This window comes from Halictus rubicundus, chromosome 9 (assembly GCF_050948215.1).
Source record: "Halictus rubicundus isolate RS-2024b chromosome 9, iyHalRubi1_principal, whole genome shotgun sequence".
Lineage (NCBI taxonomy): Eukaryota > Metazoa > Arthropoda > Insecta > Hymenoptera > Halictidae > Halictus > Halictus rubicundus.
The window spans coordinates 16,145,390-16,168,421 of NC_135157.1; the positions used below are offsets into that span (position 1 = coordinate 16,145,390).

General features: G+C 45.5%; 5 protein-coding genes and 1 long non-coding RNA gene across 11 annotated transcripts; 4 read left to right on the forward strand and 2 right to left on the reverse strand.

Annotated features, from left to right (window-relative positions):
- Positions 1 to 747: 747 nt before the first annotated feature.
- Positions 748 to 5,732, forward strand: LOC143357233 (ribosomal protein S6 kinase beta-1). 4 transcript variants are annotated; one of them, XM_076793560.1, is made up of 15 exons: positions 748 to 1,155; positions 1,234 to 1,274; positions 1,411 to 1,582; positions 1,650 to 1,733; positions 1,799 to 1,932; positions 2,047 to 2,109; positions 2,192 to 2,320; positions 2,473 to 2,563; positions 2,648 to 2,764; positions 2,842 to 2,973; positions 3,064 to 3,171; positions 3,241 to 3,428; positions 3,502 to 3,592; positions 3,667 to 5,156; positions 5,228 to 5,732. In XM_076793560.1, exons 1-13 carry the CDS (start codon positions 1,069 to 1,071, stop codon positions 3,524 to 3,526), a joined length of 1,371 nt encoding a protein of 456 aa, XP_076649675.1. In that variant the 5' UTR covers positions 748 to 1,068; the 3' UTR covers positions 3,527 to 3,592; positions 3,667 to 5,156; positions 5,228 to 5,732. The 4 variants fall into 4 exon arrangements, with proteins under 4 accessions (XP_076649675.1, XP_076649676.1, XP_076649677.1 ...); XM_076793561.1 differs by having other exon boundaries at positions 3,685 to 5,156; XM_076793562.1 differs by having other exon boundaries at positions 3,725 to 5,156.
- LOC143357235 (uncharacterized) lies at positions 4,226 to 5,732 on the forward strand. The gene is made up of 3 exons (XR_013082789.1): positions 4,226 to 4,366; positions 4,864 to 4,893; positions 4,964 to 5,732. It is a non-coding gene; the product is annotated as an uncharacterized LOC143357235 (long non-coding RNA).
- On the reverse strand, positions 4,737 to 7,599 carry LOC143357234 (corepressor interacting with RBPJ 1). The gene is made up of 6 exons (XM_076793564.1): positions 7,300 to 7,599; positions 7,106 to 7,200; positions 6,790 to 7,040; positions 6,574 to 6,700; positions 6,369 to 6,500; positions 4,737 to 6,284 (listed from the first exon to the last, which is right to left on the reverse strand). The coding sequence occupies exons 1-6, from the start codon at positions 7,369 to 7,371 to the stop codon at positions 5,729 to 5,731; spliced, it is 1,233 nt and encodes a 410-aa protein (XP_076649679.1). The 5' UTR covers positions 7,372 to 7,599; the 3' UTR covers positions 4,737 to 5,728.
- A 142-nt stretch (positions 7,600 to 7,741) lies between these two features.
- On the forward strand, positions 7,742 to 9,172 carry LOC143357192 (sesquipedalian-1). The gene is made up of 2 exons (XM_076793488.1): positions 7,742 to 8,274; positions 8,337 to 9,172. Exons 1-2 carry the CDS (start codon positions 7,981 to 7,983, stop codon positions 8,691 to 8,693), a joined length of 651 nt encoding a protein of 216 aa, XP_076649603.1. The 5' UTR covers positions 7,742 to 7,980; the 3' UTR covers positions 8,694 to 9,172.
- A 98-nt stretch (positions 9,173 to 9,270) lies between these two features.
- Positions 9,271 to 17,176, reverse strand: Hob (bridge-like lipid transfer protein family member hobbit). Of its 3 annotated transcripts, XM_076793475.1 has the most exons (16): positions 16,949 to 17,176; positions 16,730 to 16,856; positions 16,459 to 16,650; positions 16,121 to 16,372; positions 15,732 to 15,893; positions 15,441 to 15,653; positions 15,075 to 15,342; positions 14,760 to 14,982; positions 14,562 to 14,686; positions 14,155 to 14,484; positions 13,641 to 14,083; positions 11,457 to 13,575; positions 11,073 to 11,317; positions 9,933 to 10,989; positions 9,646 to 9,863; positions 9,271 to 9,555 (listed from the first exon to the last, which is right to left on the reverse strand). In XM_076793475.1, exons 1-16 carry the CDS (start codon positions 17,005 to 17,007, stop codon positions 9,271 to 9,273), a joined length of 6,318 nt encoding a protein of 2,105 aa, XP_076649590.1. In that variant the 5' UTR covers positions 17,008 to 17,176. The 3 variants fall into 3 exon arrangements, with proteins under 3 accessions (XP_076649590.1, XP_076649591.1, XP_076649592.1); XM_076793476.1 differs by lacking the exons at positions 16,459 to 16,650; positions 16,730 to 16,856; positions 16,949 to 17,176 and having other exon boundaries at positions 15,732 to 15,970; positions 16,121 to 16,255; XM_076793477.1 differs by lacking the exons at positions 15,441 to 15,653; positions 15,732 to 15,893; positions 16,121 to 16,372; ... (1 more) ...; positions 16,730 to 16,856; positions 16,949 to 17,176 and having other exon boundaries at positions 14,760 to 14,915; positions 15,075 to 15,336.
- A 904-nt stretch (positions 17,177 to 18,080) lies between these two features.
- Dus1 (Dihydrouridine synthase 1) lies at positions 18,081 to 22,965 on the forward strand. Its single transcript, XM_076793114.1, has 10 exons — positions 18,081 to 20,522; positions 20,579 to 20,694; positions 20,853 to 21,113; positions 21,186 to 21,345; positions 21,410 to 21,605; positions 21,690 to 21,938; positions 22,054 to 22,199; positions 22,279 to 22,370; positions 22,456 to 22,614; positions 22,705 to 22,965. Exons 1-10 carry the CDS (start codon positions 18,641 to 18,643, stop codon positions 22,873 to 22,875), a joined length of 3,432 nt encoding a protein of 1,143 aa, XP_076649229.1. The 5' UTR covers positions 18,081 to 18,640; the 3' UTR covers positions 22,876 to 22,965.
- Positions 22,966 to 23,032: the final 67 nt, after the last annotated feature.

The window sequence follows — 23,032 nt, forward strand, 5'->3', positions numbered from 1 at the left end:
TCATTGTAGCGGCTACCTCCTACTCTCGCCAGCAGATGGACAAATAGTCGACACCTTTCCCGCTACTACGTGTTCCATCACCGATCCCTATAGCCTATGCCCTATGCCGTCCCAGCGTCTATATAGAGACAAGGCCGTTACTATGACGAGTCCTCTATGTAGCAGGCCAAGGACGAAACGCTACCTTTCTTTCTTTTCCTCTCAGCAGCCGCCGCTATCAGTTTGACCGTTTTGCCACTACATCCAATGGCGCTATTTTCAGATTTTATCGGAATTGGTACGAGGCGCCACCTAGCTGAAAGAGTTGAACTACAATCGGCCAAAAGTTTCAGTGTTTTGCCACTACGTCCAGTGGCGCTATTTCCAGATTTTATCAGAATTGGTACGAGGCGCCATCTATGTGAAAGATATAAACTACAATTGGCCAACAGTTTGAGCGTTTTGCCACTACGTCCAGTGGCGCTATTTTCAGGTTTTATCGGAATTAGTACGAGGCGCCATCTAGGTGAAAGATATAAATTACAATTGGCCAACAGTTTGAGCGTTTTGCCACTACATCCAGTGGCGCTATTTTCAGATTTTACGAAGCAGATGATTCGTGCCATTGTTATGACTACATTTTATGAGGGATTCGGCAAGAATCATTTGTAACAGTTAGAATCCCTATAGAAATGTGACATGAAAATCCAGCTTCAGGCTAAGCCTAAATCTTTGACTGTTTCTACACAACTTTGATGTTCATATTTCGTGCTAGATTGGAGTTTCCATTCGTGGTGATCTATCGTCAGTGTTCTAAGGTACACGAGTTGTGTGTGTTTTTTAAACGCTTCTACCTTTTCGTGTAAATACTGTTCAGAAAATAATACACATTTTTCATGCTGTGTATGATTTCACGTGCAGTTTGCCAATAACAAGTGTACGATAAAATATAAAGCTGGGATAAGCGAATACGAAGAAGCATCAAACTATCACGTCAACGTATATACTCGATAGATTTTTCGATTGTGTTACGTTAAATGAAAATTATTAACGGGAAAATCATTTAAATGTAAATCCATCATAAAGAGAATGGCTGGAGTATTTGATATAGAATTGCACGAAGGAGATTCTGTCAGTCAAGATGATTCAGACGACGATGTTCTAGAAAGCAGAGAAGTTTGTTTCTTCCTGAATTGTCGATAGCGTTTTTCATTGTTGTTGTCAGATCATTTATTTCTTTCTTTACCTTTTCAGGATGATTATAATCTTGCCGCAAGTGTCAATACTATTTTAGAGTAAGTATCGTAAAATTTCGGAGTAACTAGTGGCAATATTAAAATCACAATGGTATTTATGGTATATGTAACAATAGAAATCTTCTAGAAAAAAATCAAAAGAAAATATTATTACTATTATTAACTTATTTTATAGGTCTGAAAACTTGGAGACAGTTCAATTGTCCGAAGACATTGTAAACCCTCAAGAAAAGACTGGTCCCCAAGATTTTGAGCTATGCAAGATTCTTGGAGAAGGTGGATATGGAAAAGTTTTCCAAGTGAAAAAGGTTACAGGGAAAGATAAAGGCAGTATTTTTGCGATGAAGGTACTTTTAAAAAATGTTTCTATACTCTTAAATAGAGAAAACAGTAGTAGGTTTCCTCTTCTTGTAGGTATTGCGAAAAGCTTCTATTATAAGAAATCAGAAAGACACTGCGCATACAAAAGCAGAAAGAAATATTTTGGAAGCTGTAAAGGTAACTATAGGTATAATGAGTTTGACGAACTGAAACATCATATATTTAATTTATCCTTCTTGCAGCATCCCTTCATTGTCAATCTAATGTATGCTTTTCAAACTGGTGGTAAATTGTATTTAATTTTGGAGTATCTTTGCGGCGGAGAGCTCTTCAGTTATATGGAAAGAGAAGGGATTTTCTTGGAAGATACAGCTTGGTATGTACTCGACAATTTGTCTTTGTTGCTGTAACTGTATAAAATTGCCAAGCACACTAATGGATTCGGTATGCGCGCAATGACGTCCTTTTCGTTACTTGTTTGTGTCCACAGCTTTTATTTGTCCGAGATCATACTTGCGCTTCAACACCTGCACAATCAGGGTATTATATATAGGTACAACTTTTCATGACAATAATAACATTATCTACGATATATATTCTTGTACGCATTCAACTATCGTAGACTACTTTTTCAGAGACTTGAAGCCAGAAAATATTTTATTGGACGGAGAAGGTCATGTTAAATTAACTGATTTTGGCTCGTGCAAAGAACATGTACAAGAAGGTACAATGACGCACACATTTTGCGGAACTATAGAATATATGTGAGTAGTATTCTTATTTTGAAAGCGGTACACAGTTATTCTCAAAGCAATGGAATAAGTTAGCTTGAATGAAACAACTTTTCAAATTAAACACGAACCATAAGCTAAACTAGTCGGTCTGAAAATATACTGTTTTTCATTAATATACTTAGGGCGCCGGAAATTTTAACAAGAAGTGGACACGGTAAGGCCGTTGACTGGTGGAGTTTAGGTGCAGTAATGTTTGACATGCTTACCGGAATGGTACGCGAATTGTACAAACCACAAGATACTTTGTCAAAAAGTTCAATTGCGTAACATTGCAATAGCTATAATTTATATTTACAGCCGCCGTTCACAGGAGACGATAGAAGGAAAATAATTGAAAAGATTTTGAGGGGAAAATTACGTCTTCCGCAATATCTATCACCGGACGCGAGGGATTTGATACGAAGACTATTGAGGGTACAGCTTATCGAGTTGTCTGCATAGTATAACAATGTTTGAACGTCCAATTCAAATTAGCTGTACCATGATTACAGAGGCAAGTATCCCAAAGATTGGGATCGGGTGCAGAAGATGCAGAGGAGATAACGAATCACACCTTTTTTAAGCACATTAATTGGCACGACGTTATCTCGCGAAAACTCGAACCCCCCTTTAAACCGTCGTTAGTAAGTAATTGTTATTGTATTATAAACAGTTTAAATGCACGAGTACAGAACTTAACGATAGTTAACGTAAAAGATTCGAAATATTTCCAGAAAAGTGCCGACGACACGTCGCAATTCGACGAACAGTTCACGGCCACCGCGCCTGTAGATTCTCCAGTTGAAAGTACTCTTAGCGAGTCTGCTAACATGATTTTCCAAGTAAGTGTCCGAACGTGTCACTCGACACTCGAATCGGTACAATGAAATTTTCTTATTCAACTTTCACAGGGATTTACGTACGTAGCACCGAGCGTCCTAGAGGAAATGTACTCGCAACCGAGAGTAGTAAATGCTAAAAGTCCCCGTAAAGGTTTCTTAAGTACAGGTTTTAGTGGAAGTCTTCATAGTTTATCGCCAAGATCACCGGATGCTCACCTTAGTGCACCAACTCATTTTCCTCATTTTCGTCCATACAGGTAGATACTCTCAATTCCGTTGTCCATTCAAAAAAAATGAAAAATGAAAAAATTGATTCTAAATCTTTTTTAGGCAATCGCGTTCTAGGTTCGAATAACGTGGAAGTCACGGAGATAGCAGATATCGGTCAGCTGTCGAATCGTTTATAGTTATTGAAAGACAGGTGAGCAAGAAAGCTTTTGGCTTTCGTATTTAGTTGAGAAAAGTGTTGTAGTGCAGTATAATTTTCTGGCATAGCGACTTCTTGCAATTCAGCGATCACACACGACAAATTTAACACGATTTACTTGGGTAGACGCATAGAAGAAACAAAAATGAATTTTAAACCGAAAGAAGAGTCGCACTGATAGCGAGCAAAGAAGAGTAGTGGTGCTACACGCGTTACAGATATTCCGCAGGCCTGTGACTGCTCTAGCGTGATTAGCCACTGTTTACCTTACGAAGAAGGAAAGTAACATACGACACATATGTTTTTCGTTGTGTAAATATACGTAGATTTTTGATAAGCAGTGCATTTTTCGAGGAGGAATATGCCGTACTATTGCAAGGTCTAAGAGATATTTTTGAAGACATGGTATCCCATTGTTGCAACGAGTTACTTGACTACTTAACACATCTGACCTGTCAAAGAAGTACGAATTTATCGTAAATGTAAAATATTACCTAGGCCAACGAAAGGAACCGATTCTAGAACGATATATCCAATAATGGTTCGCTTGCAATGACAGTTTGCAGCCTGATGCAATTTTTTGGTGGTATTTTCAATTAACCACTAGGTATATTATAACTTATTTTAAGTTGGAACAGTGATAAAAAAGGAACCATTCAAATTACCTATACATCTTCGTGTAGTGCACGAAGATCATGGGCATTGTCAATTATAACATGACAAATGTAATCAACGTTCGAACCTTTCGTTCGCTACCGCTAATACCAGGTATAATTGGTTTCAAGTAATTTATCTAGGCTTTACTTTGCCACGTAGGGCAGCAGTAACAGAGCAAATACCACGTTAATTTGTATTAATATACGTATAATAGAGTCGAATTGATATTTTAGGCATATTTCACTCGTATTTCATCATACTTAATCGTGGTTTGTTTAACAATAATGTCCCGAATATTGTGCAGGATGAATCGCCTAAGACAGGTCACCTGAATAATTCCTACAATTTTGAAGACATGAAACGTTTGAAACGATGATTATTTTATATATTCTATTAATTTTTGAAGACAGTGGTTCCAAACCAAAACATTTTCGGCATTCTTTGTGAAATCAATAGAAAGTATAAAGAAATTTTGACAAAACGCTTAAACTTAAACTTGAACTTGAATTTCTTTCTAGCTTTGAAATTGTAGGCGTTGTTCAAGCGATTTGTCTTAGGGGATTCGCGCTGTATACGCATCTATAATCTTAAAACGTTTTCCTTTTTAGTGGGAAAGGCGATGCAACCAAATTGTATTGGTAACGTCTCAATATATTATTAATGAATTACGCCGCACTCTAATTAGTAATTAATCCGATTCCCTTTTAGATGTAATTATTATGAAAGTGACAATTACACAACAGATTCAAACTGCCCAAGTGTTCACAGCCGACAGCTGGATAGTATTAACTTTTACATAGAGAAACACATATACGTTCGCGTGTTTAGCAAATATGTAAAAGTCTTGTTAATAGATGATTACGTTATATAAAAGAGATATGTTGAGAGTGAGAATTTGATGGTTTGTAAGATACATACATATATATTATAATACATATATATATATACATATATATATTACAAATGTTTCAGGGATAAAACATTGCTTTTCTAGATATAAAATACAGCGAATATTTCACTTGTGTTACATTTCTGTAGTATAGGTCGCTATAATGTAACAAGGTGAGTCTCACGTTTTCATACAAGCATGGAATTTAACCGAAACAAAAGAGTATTTTCCTTCGGCATCTTTCAACGTTTCAAATCGCTTTGAAACATTTGCGAGAAATCTTATAAAATTGCGTAGTTGTCATCTAGGATCCTAAAATAATAATTTTCATGTATCTATTTATTATGGGATCGATATTTCTAGGACACGTATGGTTATGTAAAAATCGTAACCATTGTTCGCTTTACCTTGTATTTTCCTCTATTTAGAATCTATACAAAAATGAATGTACTTTATTTCACTTAACATTTATTCTGTAATTCTTTATCGTTGGAAACCACATCTACTTATATGTATATATGTATATGTTACCTTTAATCAAAATCTATTGTATACATTAAACATATAAAGAAAGATGATTATTCTTAAGATCGTTTGAATCGTTTCTTATCGTGCCTTTCATTGCCTCTCTCTTCGTTCGAGTCTTCCATTCTTCTTTTCTTACGAATATCGGAATCTTTATTTTTAGTCTTCCTTCCATCATTCCGGTACGATTTCTTGTGTTTCTCTTCTTTCTTATATTCATATTTACTTTGTTCTTTACGATCGTTTGCCTTACGCTTCTCCCTTCTTCGACGATGACTCGAACTTTCGTCGAGCGATATTTTCGAATTAGATTTATGTTTATCCCTTCGTGCTTTTCTAGACTCTTTTGCGTGACCGTTCAAAGTCTTAGCTTTAAGATTATTCATACTATAATGATTGTTACCGTTTCTGTTGATAACATTACTACTATTACTATCGTTGCTGTCGCTATCGCTACTGCTACTACTACTACTGTCATCAGAGTCGTCGCTGCTGCTACTCGTAACGCTGCTACTCGTGTCGCTGTCACTATGTTTTCGTTTTGTTTTTCTTTTCTTCGTTTTTGATTTTTTCTTCTTACTTTTCTTGGTTGTCTTTTCAAGTTGTTGCAGTTTTCTGTAATATTTTGAAAAAAATAAGTTAACCTCGCAATGCGAAACATAAATACTCGAAAAACATTTCTAAAATAAGATTATTCACCTCAACAATTTCTTTTTCTCCTTTTTGGAGAGAGTTTTCAAAAATTTGATTTCCGACTGTTCCTCGTCGTCCGAAACCATGAGATGTTCGTGCTCGGGAACTCGCAAATGTTGCTGCGCGTTTAATGCCGACCTATGGAAGATAGAAGTTTTATCAGAAAAGAAAAACATCTCTCGATGCGATAAACAAGACACCTTGAACATACTTTTTCAGTGCCAAGCCATCTTCTCTCATTTGCTGTACCAGAGTGAGAGCATCAGGAGCAGATGGCGTTTGGGAATTGTTTGCCATTACTACGCTCATTGCTTGACTATAGAGAGGACATTCTTTATCTGAAAATTAATTGTATCGGTAAATGCCTTTTCACTGCTTGAGGTTCATCCTACTCCTTCGATTTGAAAGCAGTTATATTGTACTAAACCTGTGTTTATGTGTCCCCATTTGTGGCACTTGATGCAACGTACATTGCGTACTTGAATTCCAAACGGTTGATCTCTAATTTCGCTGTCTCCTTTGCAATAACTTTCTCTAGGCGCATTATACTTGCGTTGCCATTCAAATTTGTATTCCGGCTCGTTATCTTCTTTCTCTCTTTCTTTCTTTGCACCGGGTGGAGGCTCGTACATGAAATTCACGCTGAGTTTGTCTTTGCTTTCCTTACTCAACAAAGCTCTGCAACGAACGAAGTAAGATTTTCAATAAAACATACTTGAATTACAACAAGCTAAGCAACTTACTTGTTGTTGTGTAGATCTTGTTCTTTCTCATACTGAACGCGTAATTCTTCTTGCTTTTTTTTGTAAGCCTCGGCTTGCTGTTCAGCCATCCATACCTGGCAAAAAAAAATAAATGAAAATATAATTTAGAAATCAAATCTAAATAACCTCGATCATACGAAGGAGATTTATTTTGTGCATAAAAAGATACGTACTCGTTTCAAATTGTCCCGAGATGCTGGATGGAAAAACTTTTTACACATATAATTGTTAAATCCTTTCCCCATGGTGCACTAACAAATCTGCACGGATTCTCGGTTAATTATTATCTAAAATACAAAACTCGGTGCAGACACGCGCACACTTACAGATGATATGACGTTTATTTCTCGATTCTAACCTCTGTGATTGTCAGGGAAGGTTAGTAAACCTGTATACACATATCTACATACGTACATAGGAACATATCTTTCGTAGGGTCGCGTTTTCGAAATCCCCTTAGCGTCGTACTTCCATCCTCACTATTTCACGACGAAACCAATCACGAGACAGAAGCTAATCATCAGCCAATGGGAGAAAACAGCAACTGCTCTGTAGCGTTTCGCTATATCTCGTATTTACAACGTGTATGTGTACGTAAAATGACAGCACTGTGACAAGTATGAGTGTAACTGTAGCGTGCTGTAGCCTGTAATCAGTTGACTGTATAAACATGAAGTATTAAGAAAAAAGATAAAGTGAGCGCGTAAAAAGGTACCGTTTCAAGAAGCGGACGTAACGATCTTATAATTGTGTCGTCAATATTTTTACGCGTGAGGTTAAGTGGAATAAAGAAGATCTCTCCTTTTCTGTCGCAAAAGGAAGCAAAACCCGTTCGGTATAGAATTTCAAATGCAATGAAAATAAACGAGAAAAATATGGTAGCTTTTGCAACGTCGGCTACGCCGGTGGATCGCGAGGGTTGGTTAAACAAACGCGGCGAACTGAACCGTGGCTATCAAAGACGATGGTTCGTTCTCAAGGGGAACATATTGTTTTATTTCGATCGGCGAGGCGACAAGGAGCCGGTGGGTATGATAGTTTTGGAAGGTTGCACCATCGAGTTGGCAGAGGACGAGGAACAGTTCGGCTTCCAAATCGTATTTCATGGTCCCAACAATAGAAACTATGCCCTCGCCGCGGAATCGCAGGTATCGTTTTTCCTCTTGTTATTTTATACGATATATATATACAGTACTCTATCGGTTCACAGGAATCTATGGAACAATGGATGAAAGCTCTGGCGTGCGCGAGCTACGACTACATGAAGGTAATGGTGGCGGAATTACAAAGACAACTGGACGCTGCGGAGGAGGAAACTACTATGGTCGTGGCTCCGTCACCGTCTCCTAAAGCTCCACCACGGCAACGTCACAATCCCTTCAACAGACCAGAATCTCATCATCGTTCGCAGAGCGTCAGATCCGCACCCGGTAGAACGGAAAATGTCCCAAGAACGAGAATCACGTTTCGCGAATTGCATACAATGTACGGCAGAAGAATTTTGGCCGATTTGAACGAGTGGAGGCACGCGAGCAAAAATGCAGAGGCCCCTCTGATCACTTTATAATGGATGTAGATAATAACGCTTCGAACGGCATTGTAAATTGTAAATATTTTAACGAAAAACACGATATTGTACTTACGGAACGTTACTAGAATTTCTCGTTTATTTTTCTATAATATGAAAATTTCTAATGGTGGAAACAATAACGAAATAGCTCGATGGATCGTTATCAAAACGTGACTAATTACGATTCATTATATATATATATTATACATATTATTAATAATAATAATAATAATAATAATTTAATATATTCACTTATTAAAATAGAATCTACCGGCTCTGCCTTCGAGTCTTAAACAGTAGGCGTGCAGCAGTGTATTATACAAGTGTATGAACATGACATTTTTCAAGCATTCTATCTGTAATCGATTTATCAAAACGGAATTTAATACACAGCGAAACCGGTCATTTTTTATTGGTCTAGGATCGACTTTATTATTGTACAGAGTAAGTGTAATAAATAGAAAAGTTTGCAAGCACCGTTTGAAAATACTTAATATACTCTGTTTTCTATTGTTTCGTTTCGTTCTCTTTCGTTTTGTCTGAAATCTTGTTAAAATCAATCGAAAATGAAGACCTATTTAAATTTAAATACGCCCTTCTTCCTCGCGTCTCCGGGCAAGTGTCTGTCGCCCAATAAAAGTCGAGCTTTGTCTTCTTCTTGCGGGGCAGACTCTTCTTGCGGGCCTCGTGGCTTGATTTGTAATTTTTGCTTGATAGCTTGACTCAATATCACGCGTCTAGAATCGCTTTTCATGGCCAACAAGAGATCGAGCCACGTCCAAGTCACATTATGATACTCCAACGTAGGTATTACAAGCGCAAAGTCGCGGACATCTTCCAAATTTTTCTCCTTATTCCCCTGTAATGATACGCAACGTCGATTAAGAACATTTTCTAGCCTAAAACTCTGTTTCGAAGGAACAGGGTGTAGGAACAGGGACGGAGATACCTTGTAAGATACGCGAACCGGTACTTCCGGTATTTTGATGTATATAAACAGTTTATTTTTGTCTGCTCTCTCCTTCATCTTTTCCACATCGTCCCTTCTTTCGATGGACACGTAAAAGGAGGAATCTCGTTGCGGCGCGGGTGATTCCTCTATTCCTTCTGGATCCCTCTCGGGGAAACAGAATTTCAGCATGGTGTTGAAAAACTTTTTGGTTAACCCTAAATCAAAGTTCAAGCGTAAGTTGATCCGAAACCAAAGAAGCAGAGGAGAGAACAAGAGGAGATTACCTATGGTCAGGGGAACCACGTTGATCTCGAAATGTTCCTTGACAGATATGCCAGCCACCGGCGCTTTCTCCCTGCAGAAAACTCGCAGAGCTCTTTGCCTGTCGACGGGCATGTTGCTTTGCAATTCTGTGGGAGTCAAAACTTCCGTGTAAATCTGATTCGGCAGCAAATTAGTCATCCGAACGTATCCCAGTTCGAGAAGGTGCTCGACCGAGTCATCGGTTTTGCTGGTTTTCGTGTACAAGAAATTAGTCAAGATAAGATCGGCGATCCCTAATTGTCCGTCGGCGTCCGTCAATCTCCACTGGGCGTGTTTGAAGCAGATTTCGGCGACTCTCGCGACCGCAGCCGGTTTGTCCTTCAAGGTGGTGGAAGCTGTGGCGGGGGCGGTGGTTTCTTTGTAACAGCTGAACATCACGTCGAGCTCCTCCGCTTTCGCGGCCAGTTTCTCTTTGCACTCGAACACCCTCGCCTCCAGCCGTTCCATCTCGGCGAGCAACTCGGGGCTGGATTTCTCCGCCAGAGCCTTTTGCACCAGATACGTTTCGCGTTCCAATCTCCTCAGTTTCGCCACCAGGCCACGCACGGTGTTCTGCAATTGTTGAATCGGCCGCTTTTGGTCTTCGACCGAGTGCAACTGCAACTGAAACCTCATTCTCTGCAACCTTTCCGATGCCTCTTTCCTTCTCGGTTCAACGTACAGCAGCAAATTATTCACGATGTCGAGGATCATAGCGTACTGCAGAGAATTCGTGCAAACGTCCAAGTCGTGATGCATCAAAGTAAACGCGTCGGCTGCCGAAAGCTCCTTCCTTTCCCAGGGGCTGACCTCTTCCCTTGGCGGCGGCGGGACTTGATCCACGGACCCAACATCCAACGCCTGCCCGTATCCGACGTAGAAGAACTCGCATTTGCACCTCGAGACGATCCGTTGCAGTTGGTGTTGCAGTCCACCGCCACCGCCTACCGTCTGACTGACCACGCCACCGACGCTCTGCCCGGAGCCTACCAGAGCCGGTACATCCGGTAAATCAGCTATCACCGTTGAATCTTTCTCCTGCAATTCCAATTACTCGATTCCAATTGAAATGCTCCACCCTGTATACGTAGAGTTTCATGTACGAACAACATTGAATTTACCTGAATGTTGTCCAACGTCAACCACATTATATTATCGTCAATATTGTCATCAATGTTGGCGCTGACGGTCGCGTAATACTGCATACACTCTAAAGAGCCTACCCATGTCGTCTTCGTGACCAGAGTTCTCTCCTTCCATACCGGTTGGTGAATTCTCTGCAATATTTCAGCCTTGGCCGCGGACAAGATCACGTAGCCCCGCGTCTCGATACCTTTCAGCAACACTTGACTGTTGACTAGGGCAACTGAAACGGACGGTGGGTAGTTTCTGAAAATTACAACCGTATGCGCAAAGGGTCTGGGAAGAAAAGAAGAAGGAAGGAAGGAAGGAAGGAAGGAAGGAAGGAAGACGATTTCAAACTGAAAGGACACTGAAGGACATACTCAGCCAATTCTTGTGTAGAACATCGTCTTGATGGCAAGCGGCTAGCCCACGGAGTTGCTGGCCTCTGGTTTGAACAGAAAGATCGTCGCTGAACGCTACAGGTTTGTTCGCTGCTTCTGCTATCAACCTCTGCAGCATCCCAACAGCTTCTCCCTGTTGCGGTTTGCTCGCCGACGACGAATTGCAGGCGATCGGCGCGTTCGGCAATGGAGTGGTTTGCGGATCGGTGGACCTGACGGCCGCTGTTCGATTCTTATGCGGCGTCGACGAGCTCTCTCTGTGGAATCCTTTCAACGCGGAGGTCGACAGGTTCTTCTTGAGCTGTTGAGTCTTGATGAACGAGTCGAAAAGAGCGAACGCCACGTCTCTGTTCGTTTTGGTCCAGGCCCCCTTCAGGTCGTGCACGACCAACCGATGTGTAGGAGTGTCGCCGCCGCTGACGCCGGCCACCATAGCCTCCCTGCCGTAGCTGACGCGGGCCACGCTCAAACAGTAGCATTTTTCGACCGGTTGTCGCAGCGACGCGGTCTCCTTGTCCTCTTGGAGGGCGCTCTTCAGCCAGATCTCCGCGTCGCTGAGCTCGCAGTTCATGTAGACGACGGACCACTCGGCTCGCGGCCGGTGTATCAGATCGTCGTCGATCGGGTGCAAGGATAAATTGTGCTCGCAGCTGCAGGCAACCCTGCCGCCGGTCACCTCGAATCCGCGCTGCATCGCGAACGACATCCAATAGCTGACGTGAAACCGGTGGAACGCCAACGTCAGTCGAACTTTCCGGTAGTGTCGACTGAGCTGTTTCTTTCTCGGCCGTATGTTCTTGAAGAGCGGCCCCTTCCTCGTCGGTCTGGTCGCCCCGGACAAAATCAACTTCAAATTCTCGAACCACCTGAGCGTGCTGCCGTAAAGCAGCGCGGTCGGCGCGCTGCTCAACGCAGGAGAACCGGTCGGCTTTGTCTCGAGGGACAGGCTCGCGTTCAAGTTCTGCGAACGGAACGCTCTGAACGAGTCGTGCTCCTGGTTGCTCGAGTACTCGGGCAGTCTGTCCGGCGCGCAAGGAATCGCGGCGTGATGGTCCCTCGGGTCGCCTAAGCAGACCCAGGCCAGCTTTATGCTCAACCGTACGTTCGGCAGATGCAGCAACCTGCAGTCGTCGTACTTGCTCGCCGTACGAACGTACACGTCCAAGTCTCCTTTGACGATGATCCGGCCCTGTGTCCAGTCTAGCGCGAGTCCCGTCCACGTTAACTCCATCTCCTCGGTGGTGTTGTAAGGATCCAAGGAGCCGTGCAACAACACCGTCAGCTGCTTCACGCACAGTGTCAGCCTTCCGTGAAGAGTCAACCGCATCTTGTCCCAGAACGGCAACGGCGGACTCGGATCCCGCGACGGATGTATGATCTTCTCGAAACTGAGATTGCACTGGGCGATCACCGGCTCCCAGCACGGGCCGAACGCGTATCGAAACTTGTCGATGTCCCAGTTCAGGTCGTGGTAGTACTTCAGAGACGTCATTCCCCTCTCGACAACGATGTCGTCCCAGGGTGCGCCGATTTCGATGCGCACGGTGCGCCTGGCCCGAGGGGGCGCGAGCGCTTCCGCGCCGGCTAGCCTACCCCACACGCTCAAGCTCTCGACCAGCAGCAACGGCTGCGGAAAGTCTCTCAGCTGCAGCTTCCATTCGGCGCATTTCAAGCTTATCCCGCGAACCCAGAGCGCGCTGAACTCGAGCCCGTCCTCGGGCCATGGCGTCTCTGCGTCCATTTCCCGCAGCGCGTTCACTGCTCTTTCGGTACCATTGACCGACGGATCGGCCAAAGCTAGGATCTCTAGGTCTAACATCGACCATGCGAACAGTCTCGTCCTCGCCGGACCGGCGCGCTGCATTTGCTTCCACCGTTGTACGTAGATCTCCGCGTTCTTCTTGTACAGACTGGCGTACAGTTCCTCGACCTTGTCCTGCGGTAGCAACAAATGAGTTCGACAAAGTTCTTCTACTTTCGAGTCGAGCATCGCCTGTCTCTTCAAGCTCTCGTTGTACTCGTCCTCCAGAAGCTCGTAATTGTCTCGCAATCGGACCTCGAAAGGATCGTCGCTCACTTCGAACACCCACTCTTTAATCTGTAATCACCGTAAAACCGTTAATTATACTTTTTCTTGACAAGCGAAACCTGCATATCGCGTACCTTTATGATCAGATCGCACGGTAACGTTTCTTCTTTCCTTCTATTCGGAGAGGAATGGACTTCCTTTAGCCATTTCCTTATACTGAACAGTTCGTTTTGTATCGCATCCGTGAACTGATGCTCGTACGGGAAACAAGCCTTCACCGATTCGATGTTGAGCGCCCACGTCTCGTTCCAGTCTAGCACGAAACCCTCGTTGCTTTGTCTTTCCACGCGCACTTCTTCGTTCTCCGGCACTCTGACCAGCTGGAAACCTTCGACCATGATTATATCGGCCATATCTAAAGCGATGCGAATGTAGTTCAACCTCCATTCTCCTTCCGACCAACGTAACTGATCCGACGACAGTTCCAAAAAGTGTTTCGGAGATATGTCTATCGACAGACTGATACCACCGGTGGCTAGCACGTCCAACACTCGCTTCCGCTTTCGAAGCTTCTTGCCTGTCGACAAAATTTCGATGATTACGAGTCACGGTTCGGTCGACTGTTTCGGATCAAAGCGGGGTAAGTACCTTCGCCGTTAACCTTAGTGACCTCAGCATCATTTCGTTCGAGGATCGATCGAAAGTCCGCAGACTCCAACCAAAGCTGCAGAAGTCGTAGATGCAGATTTGGACTCCAGGCCAGATTGGTGCCATCCAAACTGATGTTAATCATTTCCGACGTAACGGCGCCTTTGCATTTTCTTACAGCCAGGAACGGATGAACCAACGCTTGAGCATGCTGACAGATAATCGGCTCGTTCTTGTTCAAAGTTATCGCGCTGACACCCTCGGCCACGGCGACCAATCGTTTCGCGTTGTGCTCGAAGCTCGCCGTGTCCAAACGCGTCATGATGGAAACTAAAAATTAATCGGTGTGTCACGCGACTCGACTCTGCGCTTACCAACGATCACGCTATATACGTACACATACGTACGATTGTTCTCCGCAATGAAAAACAAATTACAATTCGTAACGTTCAGATTCAATTGGATCACATTCTCCGCGTCACGGTTATTCTCCTTTTCGGCTAGTTCGGTTTTTCCTGTTTTTCGGTAACATCTGTGAAATGGAAGAAAAAATGTTTATGGAAGCAACAGGTACGCGAACAAGGATTGTTCTCCGTAGAACCTACTTGAAGGCTTCCTCGAGGAATCTGGCAAATTCTAAGCTCCATTCGGCCACGAGAGCATCGACAGCGATTCCAATAGCATTGGTACGCGTTGTAGCCAATAGTACTCCGATGGACAACGGTGTACCCCACCGATGGGACGTTTCCGAGGTGACGGTACTGGAACCGTTTAAAGTACAATATAAAGACTCCACTACCAATTCCGTATTCCAACCGTCGGTCGTGTCTATTGGATTAAACCATTTTTCGTTAGATTCTACTTTGATTTCGACACGTCGCGAAGCTTGACACAAACACAGTTGCGCGTCGCACTTGTACCTGTAAGCGTGTTCAGGGAATACTTCACGTGGGTCACCCCGCACGAAATTTCGTCGACGTCGAACAGCTTGACGTTCACGGAGGAATCGTAAAGCTCGGTGTTCACTCTGACATCCGACCATGGTAACTTATTCTTGAAAGTTATGCCTGTGACCGGCCTCGAAATTTCATGATCAGGATTGCAGAACATCGTCTCCCAATCTTTGCGATCATAAATAATCGAAAGATTGTGGATTTGCGTAGCGATTTCTAAAATGTTTCGATCCACCTGTAGAAGTAATATCGTCTCGTAGAAATAAAGACAGAGACGAAGACGAAGGCAAAGACAAAGACAGAGAGATAGATAGATGATACAATAGGTAATACCTTCGAATTGATTTGTAACGATCGCAACGTCAAAATGGGAAGCTTGCTACGAACGGAAAGTCCATCTAAAGTTAAAGTAAGATTCAATTGAAAACTGCATGGTTGGAATTTCGTGTTTACTTGGAGACCCTTCATCACGCCTTCCAAACCAAGTACCATGCCATCCTCTTTGCCCATGATCACGGAAGACGGGCCAATTTTCAGCATAAAATCCTACAAACAAACCAATTCGTTTCGATCCGTTGTCCGGATGAAAGTGCGACGATAAAAGAACGTGAACGAGTGGTGTACCTTTGGAATGAGCGGCGCTAATCGGGTCAGCAAATCGTTGGAGGAGTCGACGTTCGCGCTCGAGTACGAAGATGCGTCGGCCAACGAGCTTTTGTCTTTGAAGAAGGTGACCAGATCCAAACCTCCGGAACCCTCTGTCTGCATTATTCCGATGTACAATTTCTATAAATTAGATCCTGCTTGATTTCAATTGATTCCCCTTTGAAAGGACAGTTGTTTCGGATCGTCCATAAAGTGCGCTGAACACAAACAGCTACCATTCAAAGCATCGAACAAAATCTTTGGACCGCAGCGCCGTATAGTGTCATCATCGTGTCGCCGCTACGGTCCAAACAATGTTCACATAAAAAGGTGGAAACGTGCACGCGTTCGGAAGAAGATTACCTTACCTCCACCGAAAGATCTCCTTGCGCTCTCAGCGTAGCTTCTGCCGTGCCCGCAAACGATATCTGCGAGAGGCACGCGTCGGACGAGTGTCGCAATAATTTCATCGCACCGCCCACGATGCTGGCAGACCCGAGGAGGGTACGAGCTCCATGGACGACGCTACCATCCAAACTGAGGCTCTCCGCGCTACCGTTTGCGAGCCAGCCGTTACCCAACGCTAAAAGACTTAAATTCTCTATATGTACCGCCATAAACTGAAACATTCGGTAACAAGATCAAGAGACACGAACAACCAACGATCCTCGTACGACCGATCGCCTCTCTGTATTGTTCATAGTACCTGTACAAAAGTTATGATTATCGGAGGTATCTTTTTATTTCGAAAATCTAAGAGATGCGCCGGTTTCTTCGGCAAGCACGGCGTCTTTGTCGGTACGTCCTTGTTTATTCGTACGTCTTTCATTATCACAGCCAACAGTTTCGCTACGTCGCTGCTAAACAGACTGCTGCGTATACTGATTTCCTCCACTTCCTAAAATTATTTGAAAAAAGTTAGTCCAATACCCTTGTTCGTCCGAGGCGTGATATTCCACGAATACTTAATCACTTACCAACGTGAATCCATTTTTCGAAACGTTTACGTCCCGAAGTATAAAATAAGGTAACGAAATGTGACCAACCCGTAAATAAATTTTGTATCGCCTTTTCACCAGCCATGACACAAGCCTAGGTACTATCCTGCGACAGACGGAATCGTTGAATTCTTTCTGATGTATCGTACAATTCTAAATAGACTATATAAATAGAGACTAAATCATCGTTAACCTTACCAGGTGAAAATGAAATACAGAGCGAAACAAACTGTGACGAAGACAATTAAACCAGTCATTTCGACGACTCACATAACGTCGCGAAGATGCAAAATTACACGTTCTAGATCATCAGAAATGTTCAATTTTCGTTTAATCAAATCGAACCGAGCTGGATAGATTCATTGACAACTGTAGTGGCAGCGGCAGCGACAGGCGACGGCAAACGCCATCGCTATCGAGAATCGAAACTGCGTTTTAGCAGTATCGATAATGCAGTATCGATTCTTGCATTCGACTCGCCACTGTTGCGCATCGACATATCGATATTACGAACTCGATAGCTGTCTCCCCACACATTCAAAACTTTACGCATACTGTACACGTACACGTGTGCATGTACTTATGTGTATATGTTTTGTTCCAGCTGATTTCAGCGATGGCAAATTGATGGAAGCTGTGCGAAGAGAAACATAGATCTTTTTTTGTATACAATACGCAGCGAGAAATTTAAACGCGTTTCGATATCAAAAGTATATTTTATAACGGTAATTAAATTACGTGTCGGTAATTTCAGGTTGAGATCGAGCAAATCCTCGGTTTAACCTCTACATTGGTACCCAGCGATTTAAGGTTAGTTCGACAGTCGCAAAGTAAGTACATATGTTACTGTTTAATTAACTAAATGTATAACGTTAACTGACATGCTACGCTCCCGAATAGTACGATAGCGTTTACTATTTTGCAATCGTTTGGAGTTGCTAGAAAATATTCGGAAGTAAAGAAAAATTTTAGGGAGTTCTTCGTTCTAATAAAAACTTATCATTCGGTTGTTACGTAAATTGAAAGTAAAATGGATTTGCAATGTCTATCTGATCGATAAAAGTTTGATGACAATGCTGCTCAGCCATTTAAAGTAACGTCGACGAGTTGCGTGTGCAACAGAGACAGTTTGTTGCAGTCGTCTCTGTTGTCATTATTATTAGACGTTGTTTCGATCAAATGTACACGTGAAACGTGGTATAGAAACGGATGTATATCGATTATCAAAAGATGCGAAAAGACGAAAGGATTTTGATAGAATCTCAACTCGGATTTTGATAGAATCGTTAGAGGAGGAAAATGCGATTTCAGTTTGAAAACGGCCGTGAGTATAACGTTCCTCGGAGACACGGGACGCATAAGACATTTTCGAGGTGGTTCGCGTTCTCGCATGGCGATAACGTTGCCATGCGATTATCGATTCGACGAGTTGGTCGTGGGTCGCGGGTCGCGAGTCGCGATCCGTCGAAAGGGTTCGTCCGGCCGAGTTTCCCCGAGAATTGGCGAGCGGACGTTCCGACATTACCACCACATAGTTCCGACGAATCGTCGCATATCGTTGTTTGGTCTGGGTTAGGAAGCATCGAGCCACCGTTCAAAGATCGGACATTCGAGAAATCGGACGAACGGAGAACCTGCGAAAGATATGAAATCGTAGAGGAGGCGAGGCGAGGCGAGGCGAGGCGAGACGAGGCGAGACGAGGCGAGACGAGGAAAGTATGGGAGAAGAAATCGGCAAGGGGAGGCGAAGAGGAAGCGAAGGGAAAAGGTTGGTAGAAAGGGGCTGAAGCTTTCGAGGCTTTGCCAAACTTTTTGAGGTTTCGAAAGGCGTTCTGCTCCCCGGGTAGCGAGTACCGATGCGAGCGCTGGCATCGGCACGAACCGCTCGTTATGCGAAACGAAAGCACGAGAGGCATCGTATCGAGATGGTGTTCGGCCGAGAACGCGTTCGTCACGCCGGAACGCAGGAAATATAGACGCGTGCACGGGCTCCAGTTGCCTCTGCACCCGCAGCAGGTGATCGGCTGGATCGTGATCCTGGTGATCGCGATAAACACGTTCGCGGTGCTGACGCCGCAGCTCGAGCCGAGCCTGCGGCCGGTCTTCTCAAGCCTGATCGCGATCATCTTTTTCGCGCACTTTTGCTCCCACCTGACCGTGCTGTTGCTGGACCCGGCGGACCCGAGGGTCCGGGCACAACCGGCGAACAAGGTTCTGCCGGAGTTCGACAGGACGAAGCACGCTCGCGTGATCGAGAACGGCCGGTGCCACCTCTGCAACATCACCACCGACAGCAAGAGGACCAAGCACTGCTCGATATGCAACAAATGCGTCGCGAGGTTCGACCATCATTGCAAGTGGCTGAACAACTGCATCGGCGCTAGAAACTACTCTGCGTTCCTCGTTTGCCTGATATCCGCGATCCTGGCCAGCTTGTCGGTCGCCGGGCTCTCCGCCACCGAGTTGACGCTGTCGTTTTTCTCGAGCCGGGAAACTCGCATGGCCAGCATGGAGAACGCGACTGCTGCGACCACCACCGCCATCCCTCGAGCCGCTTTCTCGATCGCTCCCGTCTCCGACACCGTCTCGATCCTCTTGATCTCCACGATCGGAATCCTCTCGGCGATCGCGGCGATTCTCCTGATCCACCTGTGCTTCTTCCACGGGTACATCGCGTGCCTCGGTCTGACCACCTACGAGTACGTGCGGAAGAAACGAGCGCGACACGCTGCCGCGGCCAACGCTGCCGCCACCGCAACCGCCACCGCAACCGCAACGATCACATCGAACGCTGCAGCCGCAACCGCCACGGTCGCCAACAATTCTACTGCGAACGTTGATGTAAACGCGGTCGAGATCAACCGATTCCCTCCGAATCGGCGCGATCGAGCGAAACTCGAAACGACCTCGCGACCTCGCATCTTGGACGGACGAGCGGGTTCGGACGAGAACGAGAACGACTCGGATCGAGCAACGATGGAAACGCGAGTCCGTCCCCGGAACAACCAACGGAAGAACTTCCGGTTGTGTTTCTCGTACGAGATCGAATCGATCGCGAACGAAACTTCGATCGAGTTCTCGTCGAGGGGGGCGTCCGGGGCGAAGCGTAATCAATCGACCATCGTGTTCCGAGACTCGGTCGATCTCGTCGGCTCGTCGACGCCCTCGCCGGTCTCCTGTTGCTTCGCCGCCGCGAACTCGCTGGCCAGTCGTTGCCGGTCCACCGGCAAAGCCGACGGATCGAAGAAACGGCAGAACACCGGCGCCGCGAATTCCGCCGACCAGCCAACGAACAACTCCTGCGAGGCCGTCGAACGAATAGGAAAATTTCTGAGAACCTACCTGAGGAGGAGAGGTCGACGACGATCGAGCAATTCGAACGCCGCTCGCTCCAGCAAAACCAAATCGGCGTCTGCTCCGTCGCGGATCGACGCGGAACGACGGTCGACCGTGCCCGACACCGACGCCGACGACGACGCCGACGCTGCCCGCGTCGCAGAGTCCGCGATCACCGCTTCTTCCATCGACGCCAGCGGATTGCGACCGTCCGTCAAGTTCCCGCCGCGTTCGTCCGAACAGATCCTGACCCCGCAGTCGAGAAAATTGTCGAACTCGTCGGCCTTGAAGAGATCCACGGGTCACGGTCATACCCGCACTCGGCGCACCTGCTCCTTCCGGAAGAAGCCGAGGCTGAAGATGAACTCGCGCGTCGCACAGTCCATACAACTCTCTCCCATCCTGGAGTCGGATTTGTCGAAACCCGCGTCGCCTCGTTCGCCACGTTCGCCTAATCCTCTTCGGTCCCCTTGCTCCCCTTGTTCGATTCAGTCGCCGCGATTCGCGCGTTCCTCGTCACCTCGGTTCGATCGGTTCGCCTCAACGTCGTCGGGAGTTTGATCACCGAGTCGCCGAGTCTTCCGTCGACCGCTTATCCCTTTCGTTACGTTTGTCGCGCATCGATAATGAACGTCTCGACCGCGAGACCGTAGAGCGTTTCTCCTGTTTTACGTTTCACAGCTCCGAGACCGACTCGGTTTTATTCCCTCGCGGACCCCAGGCGTCGTAGACGCGTGTACGTTGACGCGTGTAATTGCCCTCGTAGATGACATCGGTTACAGCGAAACCGTTCCCGGACGAACCCACCGGCGAGAGATCGTGCTGGGAGATCGTGCTGGGATCACCGCGGTACGTGGTCGCGCCGATGGTCGACGCCAGCGAATTGGCCTGGAGGCTGCTCAGCCGACGGCACGGTGCTCACCTCTGTTACACGCCGATGCTTCACTCTTCGGTGTTCCGCAGAGACCCCAAGTATCGGCGGGAAGCTCTGGCTAGCACCGGCGAAGATCGGCCTTTAATCGTCCAGGTAGTTCAAACTCGCACCTCGGACAGATCTTGTCAGCAGCTCGTTTAAACAACGTACATATTCTTCTTTCAGTTTTGCGGCAACGAGCCGAACGTGTTGCTGGAGGCGGCGCTTTTAGCAGAGCCCTACTGCGACGCTATAGACGTGAACATTGGTTGTCCTCAGGCTATCGCGAAACGCGGTCGCTACGGGGCCTTTCTGCAAGACGATTGGGACTTGCTGCGACGAATCGGTCGGTAGAATCGTTCGGAAACTCGCCAGAATTCTTTTATCTGTATCGTTCTTTCTCTGTACAGTGAGCACCTTGAGCAAGGGACTCCGTGTGCCTGTGACTTGCAAGTTGCGAGTATTTCCGGAAATCGAGAAGACGGTGGAGTACGCTCGCATGCTCGAAGCTGCGGGAGCGCGATTGCTCACCGTGCACGGACGTACCAGAGAGCAGAAAGGACCGTTGACTGGTTTGGCCTCTTGGGATCATATCAAAGCTGTCAGGTATTACTTGTCTCGATCCCGATTTCATCGATCGGTTACTCGACTGTATTCTGTTTGAACTGTACGTTTCTTTGGACACGTTAGAGAAGCCGTCGCTATTCCGGTATTCGCCAACGGCAATATACAATGCCTACAAGACGTCGAAAGGTGCATAGAAGAAACCGGTGTACAGGCGGTGATGTCGGCGGAAGGGAATCTTTATAATCCGTACATATTCGAGGCGCGTTATCCGGCCAGCTGGGAGGCGGCGCTCGAATATCTGGATCTGGTAGAACGATATCCCGCCCCGGCCTCTTACATCCGCGGTCACCTCTTCAAATTGTTCCATCACACGTACGTATAGTTTTCTTCGTATCGATCCGATTCGTTCAGACTCCCACGATTATCCCGTGTTATCGTGCAAACGACGATAACGACCGTGTCCGGCATTCTTTTAACCGGAGAGTAGACTTTCTTTACCAGAGAATAAAGAGGAAAGGGAAAACTTGGCACGGAACTCTACCATGGAATCGTTCAGGAATGTGGTGTACGCTTTGAGGGATCGTTATTTGCCCTATCACGAAGGCCGTCTCGCGTGGCACGAACAGACCAACGGTACGGTATACTGTACATTATGTATTGTAAATAGGTATAGCGATGCGAGACGGATCCCGTTGTTCCTTTGTCGTTGTAGACTACAATTTGAAGCTGCCACCGTGGTTGTGTCAGCCGTACGTACGCAGTTCTCCGGAAGAAAAAGAGACGTCGTTGTCAACCCTTGAAACGGTTGGTCTCCTCGTTTTCTCTCTCTCTTTGTCTCGGTGATTATGTGTATTATAGTAAGCTACAACCGCTGTCCGTGATCTTACAGGACGATACCGCGAAGAGAAAATTTACGGACGAGGATGGCAACGAAATATCGCGGAAACGCTTGAAGAAACTTAGACGAATCGCACGGCGTCCCAACAGGCCAACAACAGTCGTCGCGAAAAGAGGGTCCAATTTGTGTCACGATTGTCCGAATCCGGTGGTTTGTAGAACATTCGTTTTCCATTGTATGTACCCGGCTGAAGAAAATTAGCGCTCGATTCCAACGACTCGTTCTTTCTCTTCCCCGTAGGGTTTCAAGTGCGTTTACACGTTGTGCAGGCAGTGTTGCAGAAACAAATGTTTCACGGAGAATTTGGATTGCGCCGGACATAGGAACATGACTAAAACGAGAAGACAGATGGCAATAGATTTTGCTGCGAAGAGAAACACTATCGACGATGCGATATCGCTTTGCAAATAATAAAGAAATTTTGTGGAAATACGCGGCCGTTGTGTTTTTGCGTACAAGTCGTACGCGCGAATAAAAGTCAGTTCTATCCAAAACGTTGATTCTACGAAATGATCCTTTTTCACGCAATGCGTCTCTGTGACCGTGACTGAATGCGACGTCGCGTCGG